Source organism: Nanorana parkeri, unplaced genomic scaffold (assembly GCF_000935625.1).
Source record: "Nanorana parkeri isolate BGI_ZX_2015 unplaced genomic scaffold, ASM93562v1 scaffold339, whole genome shotgun sequence".
In the NCBI taxonomy this organism is placed as follows: domain Eukaryota; kingdom Metazoa; phylum Chordata; class Amphibia; order Anura; family Dicroglossidae; genus Nanorana; species Nanorana parkeri.
In genome coordinates, this window is record NW_017306607.1 from 548,689 (window position 1) to 574,641 (window position 25,953).

Consider the following 25,953-nt stretch of genomic DNA (forward strand, 5'->3'; position numbering starts at 1 on the left):
GGCGTGCATGAGTCCAGTCACCCTGCACAAGGAGAGAGAGCAGCAATGGCTGGTCTTTTATTACAGGAGGGGGCGGGCGGAGACCAGACCAGTCACCCTGCACAAGGAGAGAGCAGCAGTGTGCGGTCTTTATTACAGCATGGGCGGAGACGAGAGCAGTCACCCTGCACTAGGAGAAAGCACAGCAATGACCAGTCTGTATTACAGGAGAGGGCAGATAAATGACCAGTCACCCTGCACAAGGAGAGGGAGCAGCTGTGACCGGTCTTTATTATAGGAAGCTTCTGTACAGAAGGCAATGATCGTTCAGACCTGTGCAGTAATCCAATGCTCAGCAGGATTTCAGGAAGAATACACACGTGTCTTGTATGTAGACAATTTTTACTTAGCCCGGAGTTCAGCCTAGTTTTGGGTAAAATGTGTCGGCAGAGGAGAAGGTCCCAGGCAGGGCTTGGTTTTGCTTGTCTGGAATAATAAAGCTTCATTTACACTGGATTTTTTTTTTACACTGTGCCACCAGCTTGTTTCAGATTTATTCGGTGCGGGTGATGAGTCTCCACTTAGCTTTGGTACCCGGTCAGCCCCGGGGGTGACCCAGTATAAGGGACTTGGGAGCAACGAATACTTTTTCATCAGCTTTTCTGTTTTAAAGGGCATTTTTTGTGTGTGGGTTTGATCGTAATGTTATTTTACCCATGATGGCTGTCCCCCAATGCATAGAACAGAACATTCTTGGTGCTCAGGCTTTCTTTTCAAACCTACTCAATGAACTAATTGAAGGATTCAGTCAGATTCATTGTGCCATGATTTGTGCGTCTGCGGCAAGGATATATCCACGGGTGTTTTATCGCTCCTTTTGTGCCCATTTTTCTCGTGCAGATTGCTGCTTAGTAATGGCTGATGTCATTTTTAGTTCCAGGGGTATGGAGTCTAGAGCTGTGTTTTATAGTTTCCATCAATCAGGAAGGTGGTTTGTTGGTCTTGCTTATTAAGTAGCAGATGATGATTTCCTCTTCCCTTGGTGTAAATCCTTTTTTTCATATATTCTTCCTGTGTGTTCAGAACTAAAAAAAAAAAGATCTAAATCTTTTCCATCTGGACAGTATGAAATATTGGATATGCATATTTCATATTTACCTTCTGCAGCCTGTTGGTCACCGCTCCAAGCTCGCTCCCGGGATGGACTACAATCTCATGTTTAGTTTACCAATTTGTATTGAGATTGTAGTCCAGCCCGGGAGTGAGCTTGGAGCGGTGACTACTTTACAACACACACAGGGCCCATGGGGAACAATAGTAGCCCCCCTCCTGAAGGAAGGACAGTGTCAGCACCAATTCAGAGATGATTGGAGGATCTACAACCGAGTGATACACAAATAAGATACATTGTTGTTCATAGTGAAGGTACCTGAATGCATTTTTAAGATTTAACTTATGAGTTTAGTGCCACTTTAAGTGATGCTTTATATCTCAGGACATCTTGTGGTGGACGAGAGGTATTGCAGGTCACAGCTCCTGATTACAGGGGAGTGTTTATCAGCTTTTTTTTTATATTGTACACAGGCTGGGGGCCCATTAAAAAAATGACTTTAAATCAGCATAACAGCCTGCCGTCTGACAGATAACATTTTTAGAAGGTTACAGATGGCAGTCTAGGTCTTTCACTATAGGTTTCATTTTAATAAAGAGGTATGGCAACAGGGAACTACTATCTTTTGAAGCTCTTCCTGCTAGAAAACATATTGTGCACACATTGACAATGTGCCGTATATTTTTTGCTTGGGTCCTAACAATATCATACAGCAGAATTGTGTATAAATAAAGAAGTTGCACAGATTTACACTGAAAATGTGACACTTTATATAGTCCTTTTGTACATGGGGGCGGGGGACTTTCTATGTGGAGCCCAGTTCCTGTACGCCCAGGAGATATAAATGGACACGTTCTACATGTGTTCTTTTCTATTTAACTCAGCTTCCGTCATACCTTGGTATCGTGTTGCTCCGCAGACCTGTTACTGTGCACACCTCGAACTTCAGGGATGTATATAAAAGCCACTGGTGTCTGCAAGATGTATTGCCTGTAACGTTATCAGGAAGGGCAGTGAAAGCAGCACTGTAAACTTTATTACCTGACGTGTTTCATAAAACCCGCACAGGCTCTCACTGTGCCAGATGGAAAATGTTTTCAGTTTAATTTCAAAGTGGGGGTTGTGGACGGAGCGATCGAACGTTGGCATGGATGTAGAATTCCACGTGTCTACAAGGTCACTTGGCAGCGAACATTTGACCGTTTCTCAGTTGGCGCCGTGATTAGTTCTAGCAGCCGTAAAGGTGGAAGGCAACCCGGCCCTTTTTTCTAATGCTTGATGTTATTTTTTTCAGGTTTATTTATGAAACGGAACACCACAACGGCATAGCGGAGCTTTTGGAAATCCTGGGAAGGTTTGTATGACTATCATATTGCTTGCCTTCTTCCCCATTTTACACATTGGGGGCAGACTTTAGGATAAAAGGTTTTGCATTGTTCGTGTGGCTCGACTTTCGGGCCTCTGCTTTGTTCTCGGCTGAGATCCTCCCCTAACTTCTCTAATGTTATGTGGCGCAGCGGAGGGGGTGGGGGAGCGTCTTTGTCCCTCATTGTGGGCTCCTTTACTGTGTGACTCTTCCTCTGTGAGGTGTCATTTCGTCCCTCCAAACCTACCTTGTCCTCCTGTCTTCCTCTTCCCCCTCCGTCCTTCTCCACTATCCATGCATCTTTATCTTTAAAGGAGAACTATGGAGTCAGTGTTTTTCCCCATAATTCTCCTTAGGGTAACGGGAGGACACAAACTAGTATCCTCCCGTTACCCTAAGCTCAGTATACCGCGAGCTGTATACTGAGACGCTGGAGCGGATCCCGACTTAGATGTCGGGATCCGCCCAGCTGCGTGAGTGACAGCTGGCTCTGCCTATCTAGAGGCAGAGCCAGCTGTACCCGCCCCCTCCCCCGTCCGTTCCGCCAGTCAGCGCTGGCAGATCGGAGCAGGGAGGGGGGAATCCAGCCCCTCCCCCTGTCACGGCAGAGAGCCGTGACAGGATCGAGAGGTGAGCGAACCCGGTATGTGTTCCCTCGCCTCCCGATCTACTGAGCCGACCTGTGACAGTCTCATTGTCACAGGTCGGCTAGAACTATGAGGTGAGTGAAAAGCACTCACCTCATAGTTCTCCTTTAACTCTCTTTTAGTTTCTATGTCTCTTCCTGGTTCTTATGCCTTCCTCTTCTATATTGTGTTCTGTTTTCAAAGGCATACATTTGGCATTATTGTATGGCTTACATTATACCGGTATTTCAGTATTATATGATGGTTGGTATAGGCTAATTTACCCTTCCATTGCTGTTGTTTATTGACTGCTTCCATCACGGAGGCTGAATTATTGCGGTGCTCCTGAAATAAGAGCCATTTCCTTATTCACTTACTGAACTGACGGCATGGATTAAATGGTTCCTACATCTGGATGTACTACTATCACATGACAATTTGCGAAACTGTACCTTTCATGCATATTCGTGTTGTTCAGTGATAGCTGCCCTCTTGGGCTGCTATGCTCTGTCTATGTATATCTGTTTGTTTGTAAAAAAACCCTCAATAAACACTTATTGAACTAAAAAGGGTTTTGCATTCAGATTGTTGAGACTTTTCATCACGGAATTGTTCTTTATGCAGCGGCCAATCATTTGCATGTGAGATGGGTTTGGGGGGCCTCCACCAGTCTTATGAATACATTTTGTGGAGGGGTTGTGTCTTTTTTTTTTTTGGTTGCATGGATAGTTATTTTTATATCTTGTGTCTAGTTGTAATTCCAAAAGATGTGTCACCAGCACTCCAAAAGTAGATTCAATAAATTTTAATGACAACGGTCATTCAAAATCACAAGTACTTTGGGGCAATTGCATAACCAGTACATGTTTCCCGCCATGTATATATGTAGGTTTGGGTTGCACAGTGTGTTATTCTGAGCCTGATGACGGGGACCCTACGTGGCCCCGAAAGTACTTGTGATTTTGAATGACCGTTGTCATTAAAATTTATTGAATCTACTTTTGGAGTGCCGGTGACATCTTTTGGAATTACTACTTACACGGTGCCTCCGTGGTCGCTACAAGCATCCTATTACAGACATCTTCTCCTAGGAGATCCGGTAAGGAGTGCAGTAAGACACACATTTCTTTTAGTTGTAATTTAGGGTGCGTACCTGGGTGGATAAAACATGAACGTATATAAACTACTCCAGCCCCAGTCTTATGTTCCCTTGTCCTTGTTCCTGCTTTATCTGTGCTTTTAGACCCACTGCTGCAAAGTCTCAAAGCCATGCAGCCGCTTCATCTGCAGAGGATAATCTCTTTCATTTATTCCTATGGAGAGGTCAACTGCCTTAGGGACATATAAGTGCCTCGCCATAGGAATTAATTGATATTTTATGATCCTGTGCAGCAGAAGATGGCCATCCCGGAGACTTTGCCATGGCAGAGTGCGGCTCCCAGCTCCAGCAACCAATCTTATATTACCTTTTATCCTTGTTCCTGCCTTATCTGCACTCTTAGGCCCACTGAAAGCGACATTGAGGGGAATTTATCAAAGCTGGAGTAGATAGATAGAATCTGGAGCAGTTGCCCATGGCAACCAATCAGCTTGTCTCTTCAGTTTGCTCAGGTAAGATTTAGAAATGAGACCGAGAAGCTGATTGGTTGATCTGCTCTAGTTTTGATAAATTTCCCCCCATTGTGTCTGCTGCAAAGTCTCCGAGGCCGCAGAGCTGCTTCTTCTGCACATGTGCAGAAACACACCTTAATTTATCACTATAGAGGGGCCGTCTACCTTTGGGACACATGATAGATGGCCTTTCCATTGGGATAAATCAATATTTTTTTGCACATGCCCAGCCCAGAGACTTGGCATTGGCAGCTGTGCTGGACCCAGCGAAAATCTGGCAGGAACGAGGAGAGTTCAATATAAGACTTGGAGGAGGGAGTCAAAAAACCAATAACTGTGCTAAAAGATCATCTCACAATGCTAAACCTTATTGTCTGGTTTTGGTTTTTTTTTCAGCATAATTAACGGGTTTGCCTTACCGTTAAAGGAAGAGCACAAAATATTCTTGCTCAAGGTGTTATTACCATTACACAAAGTCAAGTCACTCAGTGTCTACCATCCACAGGTAATGATCTAAGCTTTCCTAACATTCAGTTGCCTCCATTTCTCAATGTCAGAACAGTGTCTCCCTTGCCCGGGTCGGTCACATGCCAACATATGAAGTCTGGACTCCCATCCTGCCAAAACCTCCCATTATAATGTGAAAGGACAGTTCAAAATTTATATTTTAGTGATCAATATTGTGTCGTGCTCAGACACGCTTTTAGGGGAGCACTGGCTGTGTTATCTTTTCTGATGTTTGATGTTTGTTGTCACCCACCTTGGAGTCCACCCTCCTCTTTATTGGCACCTGCGATAAAGGGGGGAAGAACGTGCAAAGTCCATGCAGATGGTGTTTTGGCTGAGATTCAAGGGACAAGGGACCCCAGTGCTGTGAGGCAGAAGTGCTTACCACTAAGATAAGCTGATCACTGTGCTGCTTCTCCTTTCACTGCCCAGTCACAGGATGGGGGTGGGTACAGGATGACTTGGGCTCAGAGGAAGTGGGTTGAATGATGCTGCCCATCAGACTAAAGACATCGAACTGCAGAAACAAAGTACTGCAGGGGAAAATCTCTGTATTAAAGCTGAATGTTGCAGACCAAGCTGTTTTGTTTTTTTTTGTGATTTAAACGATCTATTCATTTTTTTTTATGGCTGCAACTAATGAGTATTTTCAATGATTAGTTGGCCAATTTATTTTTCCGATTAATCGGATAAAAAATAATTACCATACCTTTTTAATTTAAAATAAAATACAGAAATGCCGTGTTACAAGGATAAAGTTTACTTCAGAATAAAACTGCATGCACAAATGTTTGCAATCGCACTGCACTGGAATGCTCATCATTGCGGTACCGTGCGTTCCAGTGCGGGCGATCACACTGTGGGTGGAAGGCGCGTTTTGGAGTGCCATTGAAATTAATGGAACTGCAACGCCCCTCCCACAGTAGAATTTGTCGGGCTGAAACCAAAAATGTATTTGTGTCCCACTATATATATATGTGTTGTTTTTTAAATAATTGAATTGTAAACCCATGGCGCTTGAATAGCTTCAGCCCGGGAATTAGGGCTACCAGTGGCAAGATTCCCGCAGACGGCAGCGGAATGTAAATACAGCAGGTAGTGGGCGGGTGCAATAGCCAGCCTGCTATTGGCCATTTCAAATTATAGCCAATAGAAGGTTATTGCACCCGCCCACTGCTTGCGGTGCCCTCCTCCCAGCGTGGAGGAGAGAGCTAGGGGAGCCAACCAACTAATCCATAATGAGAATAGTTGGCAACTATTCTCATAATTGATTAGTTGGTTTCAGCCCTACATGTTTTTTTAATCTAGTTTATGGCTGGAGTTTTGCTTTAAATGATTTCAATTATTTCTTGTTTGGGGAAAAAATGTAAATGTGTTATTAAAAAGGCCGGATTTATTTGAACATTTATACCACATTGCATTTTGTTTTACTGTGACCACAGAGGTGTCTTGCCTTGTCCGATTTTTGTGTTCTCTGTTTTGTATTGTAATTATTAATCCCATGTATTTGTTTTCTTCCAGCTGGCGTATTGTGTAGTTCAGTTTTTAGAGAAGGACAGCACACTTACTGAACCGGTAAATGTTTTTCTTCTGTTTTGATCCTTCGTGTTCTGTCTTTTTTTTTTATTTTACAATTACAGTCATCTGTTTACATACATGTTTACATACATGTAGCACAAAATAATAAACATTTTTGGGTTGTTGAATATTTTCATGGGCTGTTTTAGTAGGAAAGAAATTGTTTTCTGGTGTACAAGACAGACAATGAAGCACGTACCTAACACAGCTCATGGAAATGTCCAAAAGAAGTCACCCGCACTCCAAAGGTTCAATGTGTTCAAAGTCTCTTTTCTTCAGACGCTATACAGACATGGTGGCACAGTGTAAAAGCAACGTTTCGTCAGGCAAACACAGTGACGATGCCTGATGAAGGTTTGGTCCCGAAATGTTGCTTTTACAATGTCTATATAACGTCTGAATAAAAGAGGCTTTGAACACATTGGACCTTTGCAGTGCGGGTGACTTCTTTTGGACATTTCAATGAGCTGTGTTAGGTACGTGCTTCATCATCTGTCTTGTACATCAGAAAACAAGGGGCGGGCTTCTTGCTTTGGTCACAATGCATATCTCACATGGTATATATTAGGGATGCACCGATGCTGAGTATTTGGGCAAGTACTCGCTCAAATGCTCTGATACCTTCCCTGATACCGGAACTTGCAGTCAGAGGAAGATTTCCCATGACCAGCAGTGCCGTAGGAGAACATGGAGCCAGATTGCCCGGGAAGCCGGCTCCATGTCATCGGAAAGCAGCGGTATCTGTACTCACTATCGGTGATATGGAAAAGCCAGTATCGGTGCATCCCTAGTATACAGGTGAAACTCGAATAATTAGAATATCGTGCAAAGTTCATTTATTTCACTAATGCAACTTAAAAGGTGAAACTAATATATGAGATAGACTCATTACATGCAAAGCAAGATAGTTCAAGCCGTGATTTGTCATAATTGTGAGGATTATGGTTTACAGCTCATGAAAACCCCAAGAACCCCAAATCCACAACCTCAAAAAAGTAGGATATTACATGCAATCAATAAAACAAGGATTGTACAATATCGGACCTCTGAAAAGTACAAGCATGCATATGTACTCAGTACTTGGTTTGGGCCCTTTTTGCAGAACTTACTGCAATTACTTTTGCACGATATTCTAATTATTCGAGTTTCACCTGTATATAGACCAGGACAGGCTCTTGCTAGAAGGTGATAAACATGCATACAATTTTTACATACTGGTATTCTAGAAGGGTTCTCTGCAGTGTTGGGTGGGAAGAGCCGACACGTTCATGCATCTGTCTTGCTCTGTATATATAGTGTATATATAGCTGTGCTGTAGGGATACCAAAATCAATATTCCCCACTGATTTTTTGGGGTACACACACGGAGATCCCCATTTTGCACCCCATTCATAAAACGAGATCCATGGTGTGGAGCCTTCATTGCCCGATAGAGTTGTGTTTGGAGCAGAGTCAGTCATGTGACCTGCCAAAACCAGGCTCCTGCACAGAGGCAAAGTCTCACACTGGATTACTGCAGAGATCTGGAAGAAATACACAAAGCTCACCTATACGCGTGGCCCTTTTATTTCGGCAATATATATTTATTACAGAGTTTAGCTTCACTTCCACTTTTTGCAGTTTTGTGACTCTGCTGTGCACAGCAACCACTTGTTTTGTTCATCACATACTAGAACGAATCCCATCCCTCACTATGGGCCACACAGACTGTTCTCCTTTCAGACACTCCTTATACAGGGGTCCCAGTCTTCTGAGAAGTGTTTGGGCTGTGCTTTGATTTGGATTGTGCTTCTCTACAGGTGGTTATGGCGCTGCTCAAGTATTGGCCGAAGACTCACAGTCCAAAGGAAGTCATGTTTTTAAATGAGCTAGAGGAAATTTTAGACGTCATAGAACCTTCGGAATTTGTAAAAGTCATGGAGCCGCTCTTCCGACAGCTAGCCAAGTGTGTGTCCAGCCCGCACTTCCAGGTATGCCGTCCTTTGTGATGTTAGAAAGCTTATTATTCAGCGTGTGAAGTGTTTATATGCAATGCTACTTGTGTTTTAGAGTCCAGTCACACCATGTCCAGTGCGTTCCGGTGCGGTTCAAGTCCAGAACGCACCGGATTGCATAAATCAAGACGGGCAGCGTTCTGGGGCGGGAGGGGTGGTGTGTATGTGCCATTAATGTCAATGGCACCGCAGACACGCCCCCTGCCCCCAGTGCGATCGCCCACACCGGAATGCGAAGTACAGGAATGCCCTCCATTCCAGAGCAGTGTAATCTTCAAAAATGCTGCATGCACTATTTTTCCCGATCGCACTGCGCTGGAACAAATTGCATTCCTGTACCTCACATTCTGCTGCGAGCGATCACACTGGGGGTGGGGGCGTGTCTGCGGTGCCATTGACATTAATGGCACTGACATGCCCCCTCCAACCCCAAAACCCGGCCCTGCTTGATCTATGCGATCCGGTGCATTCCAGGCTCCAACCGCACCGGAACGCATTGGATATGGTGTGACTGTGCCCTTAGGGGGATCAGCGTTAGTAGTTTGTGGGTTTGTTTACATAACGTATATGTTGCACCAGATGCGAGAAATCCACCCTCACCCCAATTTTATTAATGTACACTTTAACTCATTTGTGCTAAGGAGTGATTAAAGCTTAGGCGCCCAAGAAAAATTTAGCAGCATCAGTAGAGTTGACAACAACTGATTCACAAAAGGGTGAAGAGTTTGGAGAAGGGAGGAGAAGTGAACAATCTAGGCCAAACTAGCTGAACTGGAAAGTGAACTGAATTGGAGAATTTTTCCAAATCGGCTATGTTGTCCTAGATCAGTGATTCTCAACCTGTATAACCTCAGGACCCACATCTGTCCTTGGTCATTAAGTCGCGACCCATACTGGAACGCACGGCATTGATGTACTGCATGTTCCAGTGCAAGCGATCAAACTATGGGTGGGTGGTGTGTTTGGGGTGCTATTCAAATGAACCTCCTGCACCAGAATAAACAGTAGGGGTTCAGTGTGGGCTGCTGTGCTGTGACAGCTCCATCCATAGGTGCATTGCTTGTACAGCTCCCTTGCACTCCCTGTAGGGGTGCTGGGAGCCAAAATGTGACATCACTCCAGTCACCCGAGCTATAAGCTATGCATGTATGGATGGAGCTCCCTCACGGCCGTACACCCAGCCTATTCCACCTCAAGCTGACATTCGACGCCAGGCAACATATTTTGAATGGCTGCTCGGCATGAGAACTGACAGTGCTGCGCTATGGGGGAGGCTGAAGAGTCTCTCACCTAGTGCAGTGAAAGGCATGCAGCGACCCACTGAACATGTGGTCGCGACCCACTTTTGGGTCACGAGCCACCAGTTGAGAACCACGGTCCTAGATTGTTCCCTTCTGCTGCCTTCTCCAAACCCTTCACCCTTTTGTGTATAACCATCAGAGTCTTTAATGCTTCCGTTTTATTCCAGGTGGCGGAAAGAGCTTTATATTATTGGAATAACGAATACATCATGAGCTTAATCAGCGATAACGCAGCTAAAATCCTACCCATTATGTTCCCATCGTTGTACCGGAACTCCAAGACACATTGGAACAAGTAAGAAAATAGTTTTTCTTAACGTATGTTTATGAAAGTTCTTATTTCTCCAGGCCGTGGTGCAGCTCGTAGTTGTCGGTCACATTCACAGCCGGGCTGGTTTAGAAATGTTAAAGATGTTTCAGCGGGCATCCAAGTGGCTTCCGTAGTTCATCCATCATTTTAGATACCCCATAGTGCTCTTGGGAAAATTTTTTAATGTATCGCATGATTATTTGTAAAACAATTACAGAGATATAAAGCTTCAAAAGCTCCTTCGTTCCCCCTTCCTCCTCATCTCCATAACATAAGGGAGAGGTGTTCTGCAGAACTTGGGTCGGGCTGACTACATTGCTTGGGATTTCAGCACAGCAGAGGCAGCATTGTCGGCTCACTACAGGAAGTTAGGAGTTTACTGGCAGGATTATCGGCTATTATTCTGCAATATGTCTGAGACAAGCATGGGAAAATGTCTGAGACAAGACATGCAGGTTAATAGTAAGCACCACAAGGTACACTTGAGCAGGAGAGCTTCCTCCTTGCCCTGTCTTAGATTGCTTTCTTTTTCTTCATGCCTGGGCCGATGGGCCTTTGCTTGCGTCAGACAGATTTGGCATTCTCATACAAGTTTATAGGTATGCAAAACCCTCTTGAGGCCGGTCAAATGCAGGTCAGGAGGTGGTCAAATATACCTATCATTGAATTCTGAATGATCTCAGCTGCATCAGACTTGTGTCGATGGCATCAGTTTCAAAGGTCCATCAACACCAGGCCCTTATAGAGTCCTCAACACTTGAGGCAAATGCCCAACTTATCTGTGAGGACGAGTCTTTCCTACCAACAAGAGTAATCTTAACTAGAGCAACATATGCATGGATGGCTTCACATAAGTAGTTTGCTCTTCTATCAGTCAATTTCTATTCTTGTGACGGTTTCGGTGTCACAAACTTCAGAACTAGCGTGTAATTAATGTCCGGGATAACCTTTGGCAAGCGTTCCAGGGACGTCTTCTGTGTTGTTCCCTCAGATGAACTTTTGATTGATAGCAGCTCTGTTTTCACAAACCTGTCGGACCAGATGGCTGTGTCCTGGCTGCACTCTATAAGATTCCAGTCCCCTGCGTGCTCGTCACGCTCTTTTATAGTGTGTCAAAGGCAAACTTTTTTCCTTCTTAGTTTTGGGTTGACTGCTGAGAGGTTATATTTGTATGTTTTTATTGTCATCTTTGTCCTCGCTGATGAGATTCACCCTTTCTATTTGTCCTGGTGACCACTGTCAGAGGTGAGCGAAAAAACAAAATTGGTCTCCAGTAGGGTTGCACAGATACCAAGTACGAGTACAGATACTTTTCAGCTCCAAGACTAGACTAGAGAAAAATGCAAAAGTTAGGAGGCAGCTGTCGTCATGTGTAAGGAGCACACAGAGCTCCCGGGATTTGTACATCTCTGTTCTAATGTATGATTTTGTTTTTATAAATAAAGGGATGCACAGATACCAGTTTTACAAGTACTGGTACATTTTTGTTTAGTGTCATGTGACAGTTTTTCTAAAACAATATCGACTAATGATTTCAGGACAGTGGTGGAGTGCCAGAGCCCGGTCCCAGCTGCAACCACTGCAACCCTGGTAGTTCTCATTAAAATGCCAGGTATCTGCACTGGTACTCGGAAAATATCTGTCATCCCTAGTTTCCAGAACAGTAACTGCAGGAAAATCTTCCAATCGGGACACTTATTCTTGTGACACCTAAGGAGGAGATGTCCTCTCACTTTCTGTTGTAGCTGTAGGACAAGGGGAGGATAAATCAGGGACTGGAATGTAAGTGAGACACAAATGGGGGAAAAATAAAATATGGATGAGTTCTAACCATTATTTATGCACAGGGGATGGAAACGGCCCAGGGGGCCATATGAACCGGCCACAGACACGCGCCCCTCCCGGCCTAATCAGTTACAGCTAGTACATTGCCCACCCCGCAGCTATACATTACAAAGCAGTGGGGGAATGCCGTGCCACCACTAATTTGGCCTTACTAACCATCCCCTGCTCTATCCTAAATCAAAAAGAGTTTTGACTTGACACATACTTTAGTTTGTCCATGTCTATATTGTCAGACCATGGAAGTGATGTTATCGTCCTGCAGACTGCTAGCCATGAACTAGATGACCGTTTCCAGTCGTTTCTGTAGAAAATATTGGATATGTAATAGGGCCATGATATTTCAACAGACACGTGTAATGAAGGTGATACAACGCAGAGTGATAACAACGCACTGCTTGCTTTCCCGTTCAGTAGTGATGTAGAAGTTTACATTTTGCTGTCCCCTTTTGCCTGACCTAAAAGCTAACAGAGTAATCAGATTCATGGCAAAGTTATCTAGATGTTGGATATCCTAATTGTTTAAAGCCCGGCTCCAGTCCAAGTTTGTGTAAGCAAAAAGGAGCCCTATCTTGTGTTTAAAAAAAAAATGGCTGCAATGGCCACCTCTATCCCAGAGCTGTCCTTCGCAGTACCTCTTTTCCACCACCAGAGGTCCTGGGGGGCTTTAATACAGAAGAATGAGAACATACTGTTGAGTGAAAGGCATTACAGACCTGCCTCCAGAAGGGGGTGTCACCATAAGAGTGCGTAGTGATGCAAAGTCAACGCCACTCTTTGCATCATTGAGGACTGCCCACCTTTGCAAGAAGATTGGAAGAGGACCCTGCACGTGACCTGTCCTGAAGACGTTGTAAAAAGGTAAATATAATTAAACAAACAAATGAGGCAGGGAGCCTGGAGTGGAGGGGCACTGATTGATGTTGGGGGGTGGCTACATGGACTTAGTTTTGAATATCCTCAGCAGCTCTTTCATCTAATGTAACTTGTTCCCATTTAAAGGAGAACTATGAGGTGAGTACTTTTCACTCACCTCATAGTTCTAGCCGACCTGTGACAATGAGACTGTCACAGGTCGGCTCAGTAGATCGGGAGGTGAGCGAACACATACCGGTTCGCTCACCTCTCGATCCTGTGACGGCTCTCTGCCATGACAGGGGGAGGGGCTGGATTCCCCTCTCCCCGCTCCGATCCGCCAGCGCTGACTGGCGGAACGGACGGTGGAGGGGGCGGGTACAGCTGGCTCTGCCTCTAGATAGGCAGAGCCAGCTGTCACTCACGCAGCTGGGCAGATCCCGTCGTCTAAGTCGGGATCCGCTCCGGCTGCGGCGTCTCAGTATAGCGTGAGCTGTAGTTCGCGGTATACTGAGCTTAGGGTAACGGGAGGACGCTAGTTTGTGTCCTCCCGTTACCCTAAGGAGAACTATGGGGAAAAACACTGACCCCATAGTTCTCCTTTAAGGTTTAGTAGTACTGTGCCATAAAATGCAAAATGAAAAAAAGAAATCACAAACTCAAAATTATGCTTATTTTTTCTGCCCCCTCCCCATGTAATCTGGCACTAAAGCATTTCCTATACTTATCCATCAACTTGTTCCAGGCCCCCTCCAGCTGCGGGTCCTGTCTCTGTCCAAAGCTGGAGGGCTACATGGCCGCTGTCATCATCCAGGAACTGTGTTCAGGAAGAGACATTAATTGGCTGGCTCGGCCTGAACACATTTCCTGGATAATGACCGGGGGCCATGTGAACCTCCTGCCGGGCCCGCAGCCAGAGAGAGCCTGGAACGGTTGTTAGGTCACTATGAAAACTCTTTATTGGCAGATTGCTTGTTAGGGGATGGAGAGCCGGATTGGGAGAAGAGTTCAGGTCCATTTCAACAGGTCAGGGGCTGACTAGGTATTCAATCCATGATCAGGATGACGGCCTCAGACAGACCACTTTAAGAAAACAAGTCGGCAATGGCAGCTCCCATATTAATGGCTGTACAGGTTCTCTTTATTATGAATCTGTCAGTAAAATAAACACTTTGCAAGAATAAATAGTGCACACGTCTACATTGCAAAATTTAAATAGGAAAAAGCACTTCCTTCTTTCCTCTTGCTTTGGATTATAATATATATTGTGCCCTTCTAAGCCTCTTCTCCTACTACAAGTCTAAAAGAAAAGGTCCGTCTACCTGCAACAGACTTGTAATGTGAAACAACCACAGTGCTCCGGTGGGGGCGGAGAACATGTGATCTAGCTTTCTGGGTCATAAGCTTAGTTGTGGGAGCAGCAGTTTTTTTTATCTATAGCAAGAAAAGCCCTTTTTAAACCCAAAATAGTCACGTGGTTTAGTAATGCTGACGCATTGCCAAATGATTCATCTATTATGCACTTTAGTGGTTACCGTGTGGGCTCGTTCACACCATCTGCATTTAGGCTACACTGGCTTTTTTTCCAGTACAGCCCGAATGCAAAACAAGACAACGTGCCTTGTCATGGGTGGAGACAGTTCACGGCACTGCGTTCCGGTGGTGTGTGCTTAAAAAAACAAAACAGTACAGCATGCAGTGCTTTTTTTTTTAATTTAAATGCACCACAGTGAGATACGGTACAATCACAATGTCAAGCCTTTGACATTAAAGGCTTTTTTAAATTTTTTCCCCCCCACCCAATGTTAGTGTAAGGACTTAAATGATGCCTCCTTTATTCGATCATCATCTTCTTTCCTATCCTTTTGAGCTGTCCCTCCAGCGCTGCTGTGGGTTTCCGATCCAGGGCTGACTCCTCTGTCCTCCTCCTTCTCTCATGTCCCACAGTGTCTGCATGCGGGTGCATGCTGCTCCATAGACTTACCTTGTATCTCTCCTTTAATTCCGGCCCGAACATCTGAACTGGACATGGGCCCGCCCCAAGATCTTTTGCGGCCGCCCAAGTCTCTTCAGATGTTCGGATGGGAGCGCGCGGCGAAGACACAGGTACGTTTAAAACGAGAGAGAGAGAGAGAGTGTGGCTGCTGGTGTGAACAAGCCCTATATGACTAGGAGCAGAAGGTGTACCTGGAGAGGTGGTGAACCTATGCGCGACAGCACAGAATAAGCCAAGAGACATCCTATTATTGGCAAACTACAAATCCCGTCATGCATGTGGCTGCCAGAGTCTTGCAATGCCTAATGGGATTTGCAGTTGCACCCCAACTGGAAGGCCAGAGTTTGCCTACCCCAGAAAAAAAAACAGTTGTGAGAGGAGTGATCTGGTTTCCTGTATTCTGTTTGTCACACCAAAAATGGCACTCAGGACCCGACATTCATATAATAAGTTCAGAAATGGAAGTTCGGTACTAAAACTGAAGCCCAGACAAGGCAGAATGTATTATGATGATCGGCTAGACTTTGTCGTGTTAACAGCCTCGCTGCTTGCACCACATAGAGGTGCCGGCTATCTTTCATGAGCTTTTCTTAGCCGTGAATGGGGGTTTTAGTTTGCTTTGTAACTTTCCGTCGTCAAGGATTTCCTTTCCTCACCAGTTGCAATATTTGTATTTCCCTCAGGACTATACACGGATTGATATACAACGCGTTGAAGCTGTTTATGGAAATGAACCAAAAACTATTCGATGACTGCACCCAACAGTTTAAAGCAGAGAAACAAAAGTAAGTTTTGCCTGTTACATAACCATCCTCCTCGGTATTCTCTGAACACTGCTTCCAACCACCGGGGGGTGTAGAGGTTTTACTAAAGAGGAACAACAGATTCTTCCTATTGTGAAAAGCAGAGATTGTGCCACATTGAAACCTTTATGCATAGCTAAGTGTCAGTCTTTTCAAAAGGTCTATTATGTTTGCACTGCAATCAGCATCCAGTCTTATGGGAGGCGGTCATCATAGTATGCTATTGGGTCAAGCTGAATTCTGGATCGATGTGTAGGTACCCGAGTTTGAGTTGATAGTTATCCTCCTGCTTTAAACTGGGCATCTGTGCTGCGTGCAAATGAGCTGACCAGGAACAAGCTGAAGGGAGACGAGTTCTGAGTGAGCAGAGGTATGACCTCATCAGTCTTCTAATGGGGTCATCTAGTCTTCTTCACTATCTATGGATGGAGCCGTGGTTGTCACCCAGGCTGGACTTTAAAGGGTAATTCCACTTTCCCAGGTGAGTTTGGAAAAATGGAATTACCCTTCCATTGGCAGCGGCGGCCAAAGGTAAGTATAGCAGAGGGGGGCCAGGTTGCAGGGGGTTATTTGCATTTCCCCAAATTCATCTGGGAAAGTGTAATTACCCTTTAAAGTAGTATTAAGGTCTGGGCGTTTTTTACCTTGATTAGGGTAGAAATGGCCCAGCACCTTTGGTCTCCCCCACACTCTCTTTTTTTATCTGAACGGCGTACCCGCCGCCGTTCCCGAAGCGGTCCTCCGTTCCCCGAACTTCCTGGTTGCGGGGGGAGGATACTGATGGCGGAGGAGCCATAGGCTCCTTCTGCCATCAATCAAAGAGAGAAGGGGCATGGCCTGCCACAGGGCTGTGTGTCTCTATGGACGCTATGGACTCTAAAAAACGGCAACAGCCTCAAGCAAAGGTGGGTCTCCTTGTAGGAAATATTTAAAAAGAAAAGAAGGCTTTAATATCACTTTAAGCATGCCTGCCTTTCATCTTCATTGCATGGGTAATGGGGAGATTAGTCGTTTACAGAAGGAAAAATGGGATTGTTTTTGCGTCCTGTTCAGCTCACAGGAAGTGACAAGGACACAGCAGCATTTTTTGGCAAGATCAAGAGATTATCTGTAATTGCTGAAAATGTTCTTGGTCTAAGTCACCACTCTGGATCTCAGGACTTGTAATCTACAATATATTACATTTTGATTTTAGTTATTAAGGGGATAGCCAGATCACTTCCCATTAACCACAAGTTGTCTACCTGTCTGTGACCATGCTTTTATCCAAGGCACTCACTTCTTGTTTTGTGTTCCAGGGAGAAGCTAAAGCTGAAAGAGAGAGAAGAAGCTTGGGTTAAAATAGAAAACCTAGCCAAATCCAACCCCCAGGTGAGGACTCCTGGACTCCCATAATGCATCTGTGGTTGCTGGAACCCCGATAATGAAGCCATGTTGGCTAGACTTTGCAAAAGTTGCACTCCCATTTGATGATGCTTCAACCACCCAGGGCCTGCGCGTTTTAATTGGCTGACCTTGGCACACGCTCTCTCTCCTCTGCGTTTAGCACCAGCGCTGGGAGCTGCCACATTGCTGCGGATCAGTCTGTCAGACTGTGCAGCAGACACGCAGAGGACTCGGGCGTTTGCTTGACTCCTGTTTTGGGGACAGGCCCGCCAGGCTTGGCTAGTCATCAGGCAGCAGAGCCCTTACCCATCAGACCAGCTTTATAATGGCACATTTCTGCTCTGTGAGTGAAGCATCCATTGATGTCAGTTTCCCCCATTCTCGGGTTAGGGCCTTTCCTGCACTGCAAGGCAGTTGTTTGTGACCTTTGCAGCCTCCTGCGACTATTGTAGATACTCCGAATAACCGCAGTGAATTTTCGTGTTTGCCTGATTTTATCGTGACCTTTTTTTTTTTTTTTTAAGCTTTAGTTGCTGTTCTGTTTATGAAATCTAGAGAAGCACACTTTTTATTGGATATTGGTATTTGTAATATGTACAATAAAGATGTTTTCACAGTAATGATCATTTCGGTGTACAGTGCAGCCTTGTGTGTAAACATCTACATAATCCAATATCGATTCAGTACGGGGGTAGGAGTACAGAGTAAAGAGAATTGTTACAGAGACGGTTCACATTTAAGTATCTGACTTTATTAAAGCCCAGCTCCATCCTAAGCGTATTTTATTATTGATAGCGTGGGGGCAGCCTCTGTCAGGCTTTTATTGCTGCAGCCAGGGGAAGAGAGAATAACAAGAGCACCACACCAGCAGGTTGGGGCCCAAAGGTCTTTATTCTATTAGGCCTCATTCACACGAGAAAAGGCCGGCATGTACAGCTCTGTGCTGCGTGCAGGGACGTATCGGGCAGCTCCCGGGAAGGACAGGTGCTGTGTGTGAATAGTACGCAGCCCCCGTCCTTCTCTATTGGAGTACGCGGCCGTACGCCACCCTATGCTCAGCCGTCCTGCACGTCCGTGCGGGTGAGTGTACTCATACGCTGACAGTGTGGATCCTGTCTGGATCCGAGCCGGGACACCCGCACACGTACGGACCTGCACTTGGGGTGAGCGTAGGGCGGCATACGGCCGCGTACTCCAATAGAGAAGGACAGGGGCTGCGTACTATTCACACACAGCAACTGTCCTTCCCGGGAGCTGCCCGATGTGTCCCTGCACGGAGCTGTACATGCCGGCCGATTCCCATGTGAATGAGGCCTTAAAGTATGCAAAATCTGCATGTGCAACCAACGCGTTTCAGGGGCTCACAAATGTCCCTTTTCAATAGGGGTTGAGAGATGTAAGTGGAAAACCAATGTTGGAGGAATCTGAAAATTGATGATGTGAGGAGGTAAAGCGGACCTTTACCCAGATCTTTACAATAACAACAAACGCGCCTTTTATAAATGTTCAGTAGTGACAATCTACAAACACGTAATTGCCGGCTTTGTATTCTTTGCATACCTGATTTCTTTTTTCTTCCCCAGTCTTCTGACAGTGGCCATGTTCACTAAGGGCAGGTTACTAGATCTCCTATTACTTCCTGGGTCACTGGCACATGTGACCATGCACATCATCTCAGGGGAGGAAAATGCCTTTCCCTGAGATCTCCTGAGATTACAGATGAGATTTCCCAGCAATGCTCTGCTGATGTCACCTTCCCAGGATGCAACGCTTTGCCAAAATGAAGTAATTTCTCCTTTTCAAAGCAGGAAGTGAATGCTCTGCAAGTGTAAGGATTTCACAATCGCAGCGTTTTACACCTGACATGTCTATGTTATTATTAATCGTCATACATAGAGGGATGCGTTGGTAGAATTCTGGAAATTGGTAGGGCACTCTAGTCAGCAGTTGAAACGCATTGGTTGTCCATGCAGATTTAACTTGAACAGTTTGGAATAAAGACAGTTTTGGGGTGCAGCCTGTTGGGGTGACACTACTGTCCTTTCTTCTTCTGGTTCCAGTCTGAATCGGCTGTGCCCTTTATATGAGAGCTGCTTTCCCAGAGTTGTTGCACTCTACTAACCCCACAGGACTTTCTGAAGGTAGAATTACTTTGGGGATCCACCATCCCCCACTCGCCTTTCCAATCAACCTTTGTTGTTGCGGTTTCCAAATTTGGGAGATTTCCCTTCACACTTTGGCCGGATGTAATGGAAAATCTCTCCAACGGAGGTGCAGACAAACACATTAATGGCTTGCGTAAAAAGGTGATGGGGAATTTATTAAAAATGGAGCAGACAAAATCTGGAGCAGTTGTCCATGGCAACCAATCAGCTTCTCTCTTCAGTGTTCTCAGTTAAGACTTGAACATGAAAGGGAGCAGCTGATTGGTTCCTGTGCACTGGTGCTGCAGATTTTGTCCACTCCAGTTTTGATAAATTCCCCTTGTGGTGTTCACATATGTTTAATGTTTGCATTTAGGACCTCAGTGGTACAGTGTGGTTGATGGTTCTGAGGCTGTGTTTGACTTGCCTTGTGGTGCTTTTCTCTAGTCACAGCATGTCCCATTGCAAATGCGTTTGCCTTGGAAGTGAAGCAGGTCAAACACAGCCTCCTGTAAAACACATGGCCGCGTTCAAATATAATAAACTGCATATGTTAGCAACACCTATCTACATAGGCCCTGAATATAGAATTAGGAAGGTCAAGAGTTACTAACATTGTTTTATTGTCGCCTTTCAATGTATCTTTTTGCTGTCTGTGTCTTGTTGGGGAGCGTTCCCTTCACTTCCTGTCCAGGAGACAAGGAGAAACTGGAGCTAACGTCCCTCTTAAGCTGGACGTACACTATACAATTTGATTATACAGTTTCCTTTTAGATTTACCAAAACCATGTAATAGGGCGCTCCTAAACAAAGGATTCCGTCTTCATCAGGCCAGGCAGGCCCTCGCACTACATAGTGGATAGTATACCTAAAGAAGATTGTACAAATCTCATTGCATGGTTACCAGAACGGGGGTCCCTGATTTGGTGACCACTGTAAAATTTGGGATTTCCCACCGTCTTGGTGGCAGTAGTCTCGAGGACAGATACAGGGAATGTCCCGAGAAGGCCAAAGACGGCAATAAAGGCCTGAATCTTAAAGACCGATGATGGCAGCATTTTCATAAAACATTGTTCTAGAACTGGAAGCTCCACCTGGGACCAGAACCATTCATCCAACTGCTCTGTGACTGCATTTGTTTCTATGAGAGACAATAATATGTGAAGTTATCGGTGGACAAAAAGCAGTTTTGGGTTTAACCAATCTTCTGTTTGCTCATTAGCTCTTCATGGTCTGCATAAGTGGGGGCGTCACAAGGGGCGTGTCCTTTGCATTCATAGTTTACCCTAAAAAAAAAGTTGTCCCTCTTTCTCATCTCAGGAAGTTATGTGGCTGCTGTATCATATTTTTATGATGGCATTTCAAATACCGGTATGTAGGTATCCCCTACCAGTGGCATCATAAGGGTGGTGCGGCACACACCGGGTGACACCATAGGAGGAGGGGACGCCAAAATGAATGACAGTCATTTTGGTGTCACCCCCTCTGAAAAAAATCAGGCACTGGGTCATGGACCAAGAGCCCGGCAGTTGCACGAGAGAGGAGGTGACCCGGCGGCGTACCTTATCCTGCAGGATGAATGTCTCCTCCTCTCTTTGCCGGTGTCCATCACCTAGATGGCTGCAAGCAGGTAAGCGTTCGTGACATCATCACACACGTGAGCGATTATGTCACCCGCATGCATGATGACGTACCAGAGGGGTGTCACCCGGCGGCCACTCCGTGTGACACCCTGCCTGGAGACGCCCTTGCCAGTGACTCTTGCTGGTAGTCCCAGCATAAGCATGACTGAGCCAGAGAAACGCATTGTCTGATCAGCTGTAAAGCTTAATCCATGTGCATGAAATAAAAAAATGGCGTTAAGTTTTTTCTAATTGAACACGCCTATTAGGATTTCCCTACAGCTGGTCACATGTACATCACATAATGTATATATGTCCCTTTAACATCTCAGCAGCTGGACAAATGGTTAAATGACAAAATACATGGTCGGCCAGCCGCTGTTTATCTGCTATAAGGTGGTGTCTCTCCCGAGAAGATTTATCACCGTTATTGTTATCTTCCACTATGTGACAGAGAGCTGCTAACTAAAGCCAGATGCTTCAGGAGCTGAGAGGAGAGGCTCCCGTGGAGTGTTTGTATGAGAAACATGTGACAAGTCACAGATACTTCTCTACTGTTCTGAGCAAGCTCTCTTCTATTCTGTTCTTGGAGCTTTGGTGTTTATTGGGCCGTGTGTTAAATCTTCAAGAAAGGAGGGGTGCCCCTTAAAGGTTATTTCCACCTTTTGTACCGGGTTCCATGTTGCACCCATATTTAGAGTGTAGTATGGAGTATGGTGCCATTCCGCAACATCCTTAGGCTTTATATCAGGGGTTGGCTAACTCCAGCCCTCCATCTGTGGTGAAACTACAAATCCCGTCATGCCTGTGGCTGTCAGAGTCTTGCCATGCCTAATGGGACTTGTAGTTTCACCGCAGCTGGAGGTCCGGAATTTTCCTACCTGTGCTTACACACCCAGAGGGGAATTTATCAAAACTGGAGCAGACAAAATCTGGAGCAACCAATCGGCTTCTCTCTTTCATGTTCAAATCTAAACTGAACAAACTGAAGAGAGAAGCTGATTGGTTGCCATGTGCAGCTGCTCCAGATTTCGTCTGCTCCAGTTTTTGATAAATTCCACTCATCATGTTTAAAGCCCTGCTCTGGGCAAATATTGTGTCCCACCCATTCACATAAAAACCCCACCCTAACACATGATCTGCTTACCTGAAACCGCCGTCACTTGTCCTTCTCTGGCGCCTCTACCGAGAATGGACTTTTGGAGCCTGAGAGGACCCTGCCACTGGACAGCCAATGGGAAGTGTTCACGTCACCCGAGCAGCAACACGAGCACCCACAGATGGACCCTTCCACCCTGCAGAGGGAAAGGTAGAAGACTCTGAATCACATAACCGCAGATTTAGGTAAGTTTGAAGGAGCTTGTGGGTAGCTTTTGTTTTTGTTTTCTAACCCATCTATAGGTTTGGGAAGGAGGTGGGTGAGCATAGAGAGGGCCGCATTCCCCAAGATCAGCTTTATGACACATACATAGATTATAAAAGTAAATCCAGGCTGGGATCATAAAAAGCACAAAGCACACCCCAGTATTTATATAAAGGGACTTTTACTTGTGTCCCTCCGAGCTACCTGCTACCCAGAGAATATATGATCATGAAGAAGCTGGACAGAAGAATTCCTTTCATACCAGAAGTCATTGGGGGTTTTTTGTTTGTTTTTTTTTTAACCTACCCAAGATAATCGTATGATCTTGTAGTGCTCAATGCGTGCCCAATTTTCATGATTGGTCCACTGAAAGTATTGTATGTAATTGTGTGTATTTTCTTTTTAAACCCCTTCATCTCAAAGCATGCCTTTCATCATTGCCTTTCATTTACATTGAGGTTTTTTAATGAGGTTTATCTAGTTTTTGTTATCTGTTCTGACTGCACACAAATTGGTCCAAAGAACCGTGCACACTGACACATCTCCTCTAAACAGTCCTGTTGAGATGGAAACAGATGGGCCCTTACTTGAAGATGTACAGATGCTGAAAAAGACAGTGAGGGAAGAGGCATCTCAGGTAACCGCCCTCTATTCTTGTGCCATTTCTTTTTTTTTGTGATGTGAAGTGCTGCAACAAGGTTAAAAGAAAAACAAAATACATCTCAGCGTCTCACAAACTGCCGCAGTTTTGGGCCAACAAGATAAAATTAAGCCCCCTTATCAACTGTGGAGGATAAGATCAATTGCTCATCCCCCAAAGACATTGATATTGCACATTGAATCAAAATATAGATATTTATACATTTTTTTTTTCTTTCATCTCATGAATTTTGTTGTATATCTTTCTGGATTTGTGAATTTATAATCTTCTGGGATTTGTGCATTGACTCCAAATAGATGGGTGAGCAGCACAGTGGCTTAGTGGTTGGCACTTCTACTTTGCAGCACTGTAGGTCTCTGCTTCAAATCCCGGACCGGATACAATCTGTGGACATGGAGTCTGCATGTTCTCTGTGTGCTTGTGTGGGTTTCATCCGTGTACTCCAGTTTCCTCCCACACTCCAAAAGACACGCTGGAAGGTTAATTGCCTCCTCTCTAAATTGGCCTGTGTGTGTGTGATAGAAACCTTAGATTGTAAGCTCCTCGACAGCAGGGACTGATGTGACTGTCCACTATGTAAGCGCTGTGTGAATTGTCGGTGCCATATAAATACTGGACATGTGCGATTTTCGTTTCGTTCCGAATAAAAATTCGGATGAATTTTCAAAAATTCAGACACATTCGAATTTCTGCATTCAAAAGTATCCACATTTTCGTTTCCGAATTTCGGATCCCGTCCGAATTTAGTTAGAAAAAAATAAACTGAATGGGACATGTGACTTTTCTGGCCAATCAGATGTTTTTTTCGGTTTAATGTATCCAAATGGGTCTGAACACCAATTTTCATTACGGCAACATAGGAGCCCTATAGAGTATATACATATAATACTAAAGCTGAGGCTCCCAGACCCCAAAGGCATTCGAGATACAAATTTCCGATTTACATTTGGAAATTCGGATCACGAATGCCATTCGGGTCTGGGAGCCATATACATATATTACCAAAGCTGAGGCTCCCAGACCTGAATGGCTTTCGGGTCTGGGAGATTCAGCTTTAGTATTAATATCTGTATATGGTTTTATGTGGTGTTCGTAAACTCATCCGAAACTAACGAAATTCGTATTTCATCCGAACCTAATTGAGTTTCGCATCCGAATCACGAAATAACGGAACCAAATTTTTCTGCATCTATTGAATACCTGTCATAAATGAACACACCGTTCAAAGGTACATTATATTGACAATTGTTTGGACACCTGGCCATTAATATGAAATGCCGACCTCCCTTCCTTTTTGGCTATAACGACCCCCACTCTCCTAGGAAGGCTTTCCAAGAGATGTTTAGGTCTGTCTGTGGGAATGTGTGCTCATTCAGCCAAAAGGTCATTTGTGAGGTCAGGTACTGATGTTGGATGAGAAGACTTGGCTCACCATCGGCTTTCAGATTCACCACAAAGGTGTTCGGTAGGGTTGAGGTCAGGACTCTTGTTCCTCCACAATAAATGGTAAAACTGTATGGAACTGGCTGTGTGCACTGGGGAACAGGAAAAGGGTCTGCTCCAATCTTCTAAAGTCCAAGGACCTGTAGCACTCCTTACCGGAATTCCCAAATGATAGTTGAGGGTGCTCGCAGTGACCGCGGATGGCGCCGCATTCAGCATAAGTAAGTATATGAACGTCACCAGCACGACAAAGACTTGTCAGTGAAAATCCATTTATTGATACCAGTCAATACTCAAAGTATCATCAAGCACTTTTGGGGGCCGCGCAGGGTCCCCTTCATCAGGCTCAGAGTAAACAGGTTTTTCCTGTTTACTCTGAGCCTGATGAAGGGGACCCCTCTGTGGCACACGTGCCCTATGTTCACCACCTCTGCTGCAGTATAAGTAAACAACAAGTGAAACATTTTCCGCATTCCCCTCTTTAAGGCTGGGTTCACACCTAGGCGTATCGAATATGCGCGTTTTTACCGCGATTCGTGGTAAAAAAACGCGCAACAAACGCACGTTTCCGAGGGCTACCTGGCTGTATCCCAATGGATACGCGCGGCAAAAACACCCCAAAGAAGCTCCTGTACTTCTTTGGGCGTAGGGCGTTTTGTAGCGCATTCATGCGGCCTGTAATACGCCCAGGTGTGAACCATACCCATAGGAAATAATGGGATTTCGGTGTTTGAGCGTTTTGCAGAGCGTAGGAACGCGCTACAAAACGCCCAGGTGTGAACCGGGCCTAACGGTTTTTTTTTTTTAATTTCCCATTTCCAGGCTCTAAGAGAATTAAAGAAGGACCGACCTCTCGTACGACGCAAGTCAGAATTGCCTCAGGACATCTATACCATGAAAGCCTTGGAATCTCATTGCCGAGCTGACGAATTAATAACCCACGACGGGCATTAGACTATGACAATTCAATCATACTTTGTGGATTTTTTTTTCCCTCTCCCTCCCCCTCCCCCCCTCTCTTCTCCAGAAGCAGTTACAGAGTAGGAAAAAAAAAAGAGAAATAACTTTTTTTTTTTGTGCCATACCGATCTCTTTACACGCAGTCCGAGCTTTTCTTTTCTTCCCCACGCTGTTCCGTAGGCAATAACTTGCAGCGTCCAGCCTAAGATCTGACGTTCAAACAATGGTAAGGAAAATGGCTTCTGTACTATGTGTGCAGAGCGATGGGTTACGTCTTTTATCGGCTACTCCCGCGGCGGCTGATTTTAAACTTGCAGAAGTCCCGCGGATACCTTATTTCGAGAGAGCCATAGAAAGGACACCGGTGCTTCGGGAAAGATTGTCACTTTGGTCAACGTGCTAACCCATGTTCTCTTTTTGTTCGCTTATTAAACTCGAGTCTCTGATTATATTATTTTGACTGGGGGGGGGGGCACGATTATTGGCTTTAACTGC

The 25,953-nt window shown here is 45.1% G+C and overlaps 1 protein-coding gene across 4 annotated transcripts in view; it reads left to right on the forward strand.

Moving 5' to 3' along the window:
- Positions 1-25,539, forward strand: part of PPP2R5C (protein phosphatase 2 regulatory subunit B'gamma) — a 92,132-nt gene extending 66,593 nt beyond the window's left edge. For 2 of the 4 annotated variants that reach the window (XM_018558441.1, XM_018558443.1), the window contains 10 exons: positions 2,385-2,444; positions 5,090-5,198; positions 6,722-6,775; positions 8,578-8,748; positions 10,241-10,368; positions 15,760-15,861; positions 17,178-17,250; positions 17,619-17,623; positions 22,920-23,031; positions 25,321-25,539. In XM_018558441.1, the coding sequence (XP_018413943.1) occupies positions 2,385-2,444; positions 5,090-5,198; positions 6,722-6,775; positions 8,578-8,748; positions 10,241-10,368; positions 15,760-15,861; positions 17,178-17,250; positions 17,619-17,623; positions 22,920-23,031; positions 25,321-25,452 (946 nt within the window). In that variant the 3' untranslated portion in view covers positions 25,453-25,539. Of the gene's footprint in view, positions 1-2,384; positions 2,445-5,089; positions 5,199-6,721; positions 6,776-8,577; positions 8,749-10,240; positions 10,369-15,759; positions 15,862-17,177; positions 17,251-17,618; positions 17,624-22,916; positions 23,032-25,320 lie in introns of those variants that run through there. The other 2 variants (XM_018558442.1, XM_018558444.1) reach the window with 2 other exon arrangements.
- The last annotated feature ends 414 nt before the right edge of the window (positions 25,540-25,953 follow it).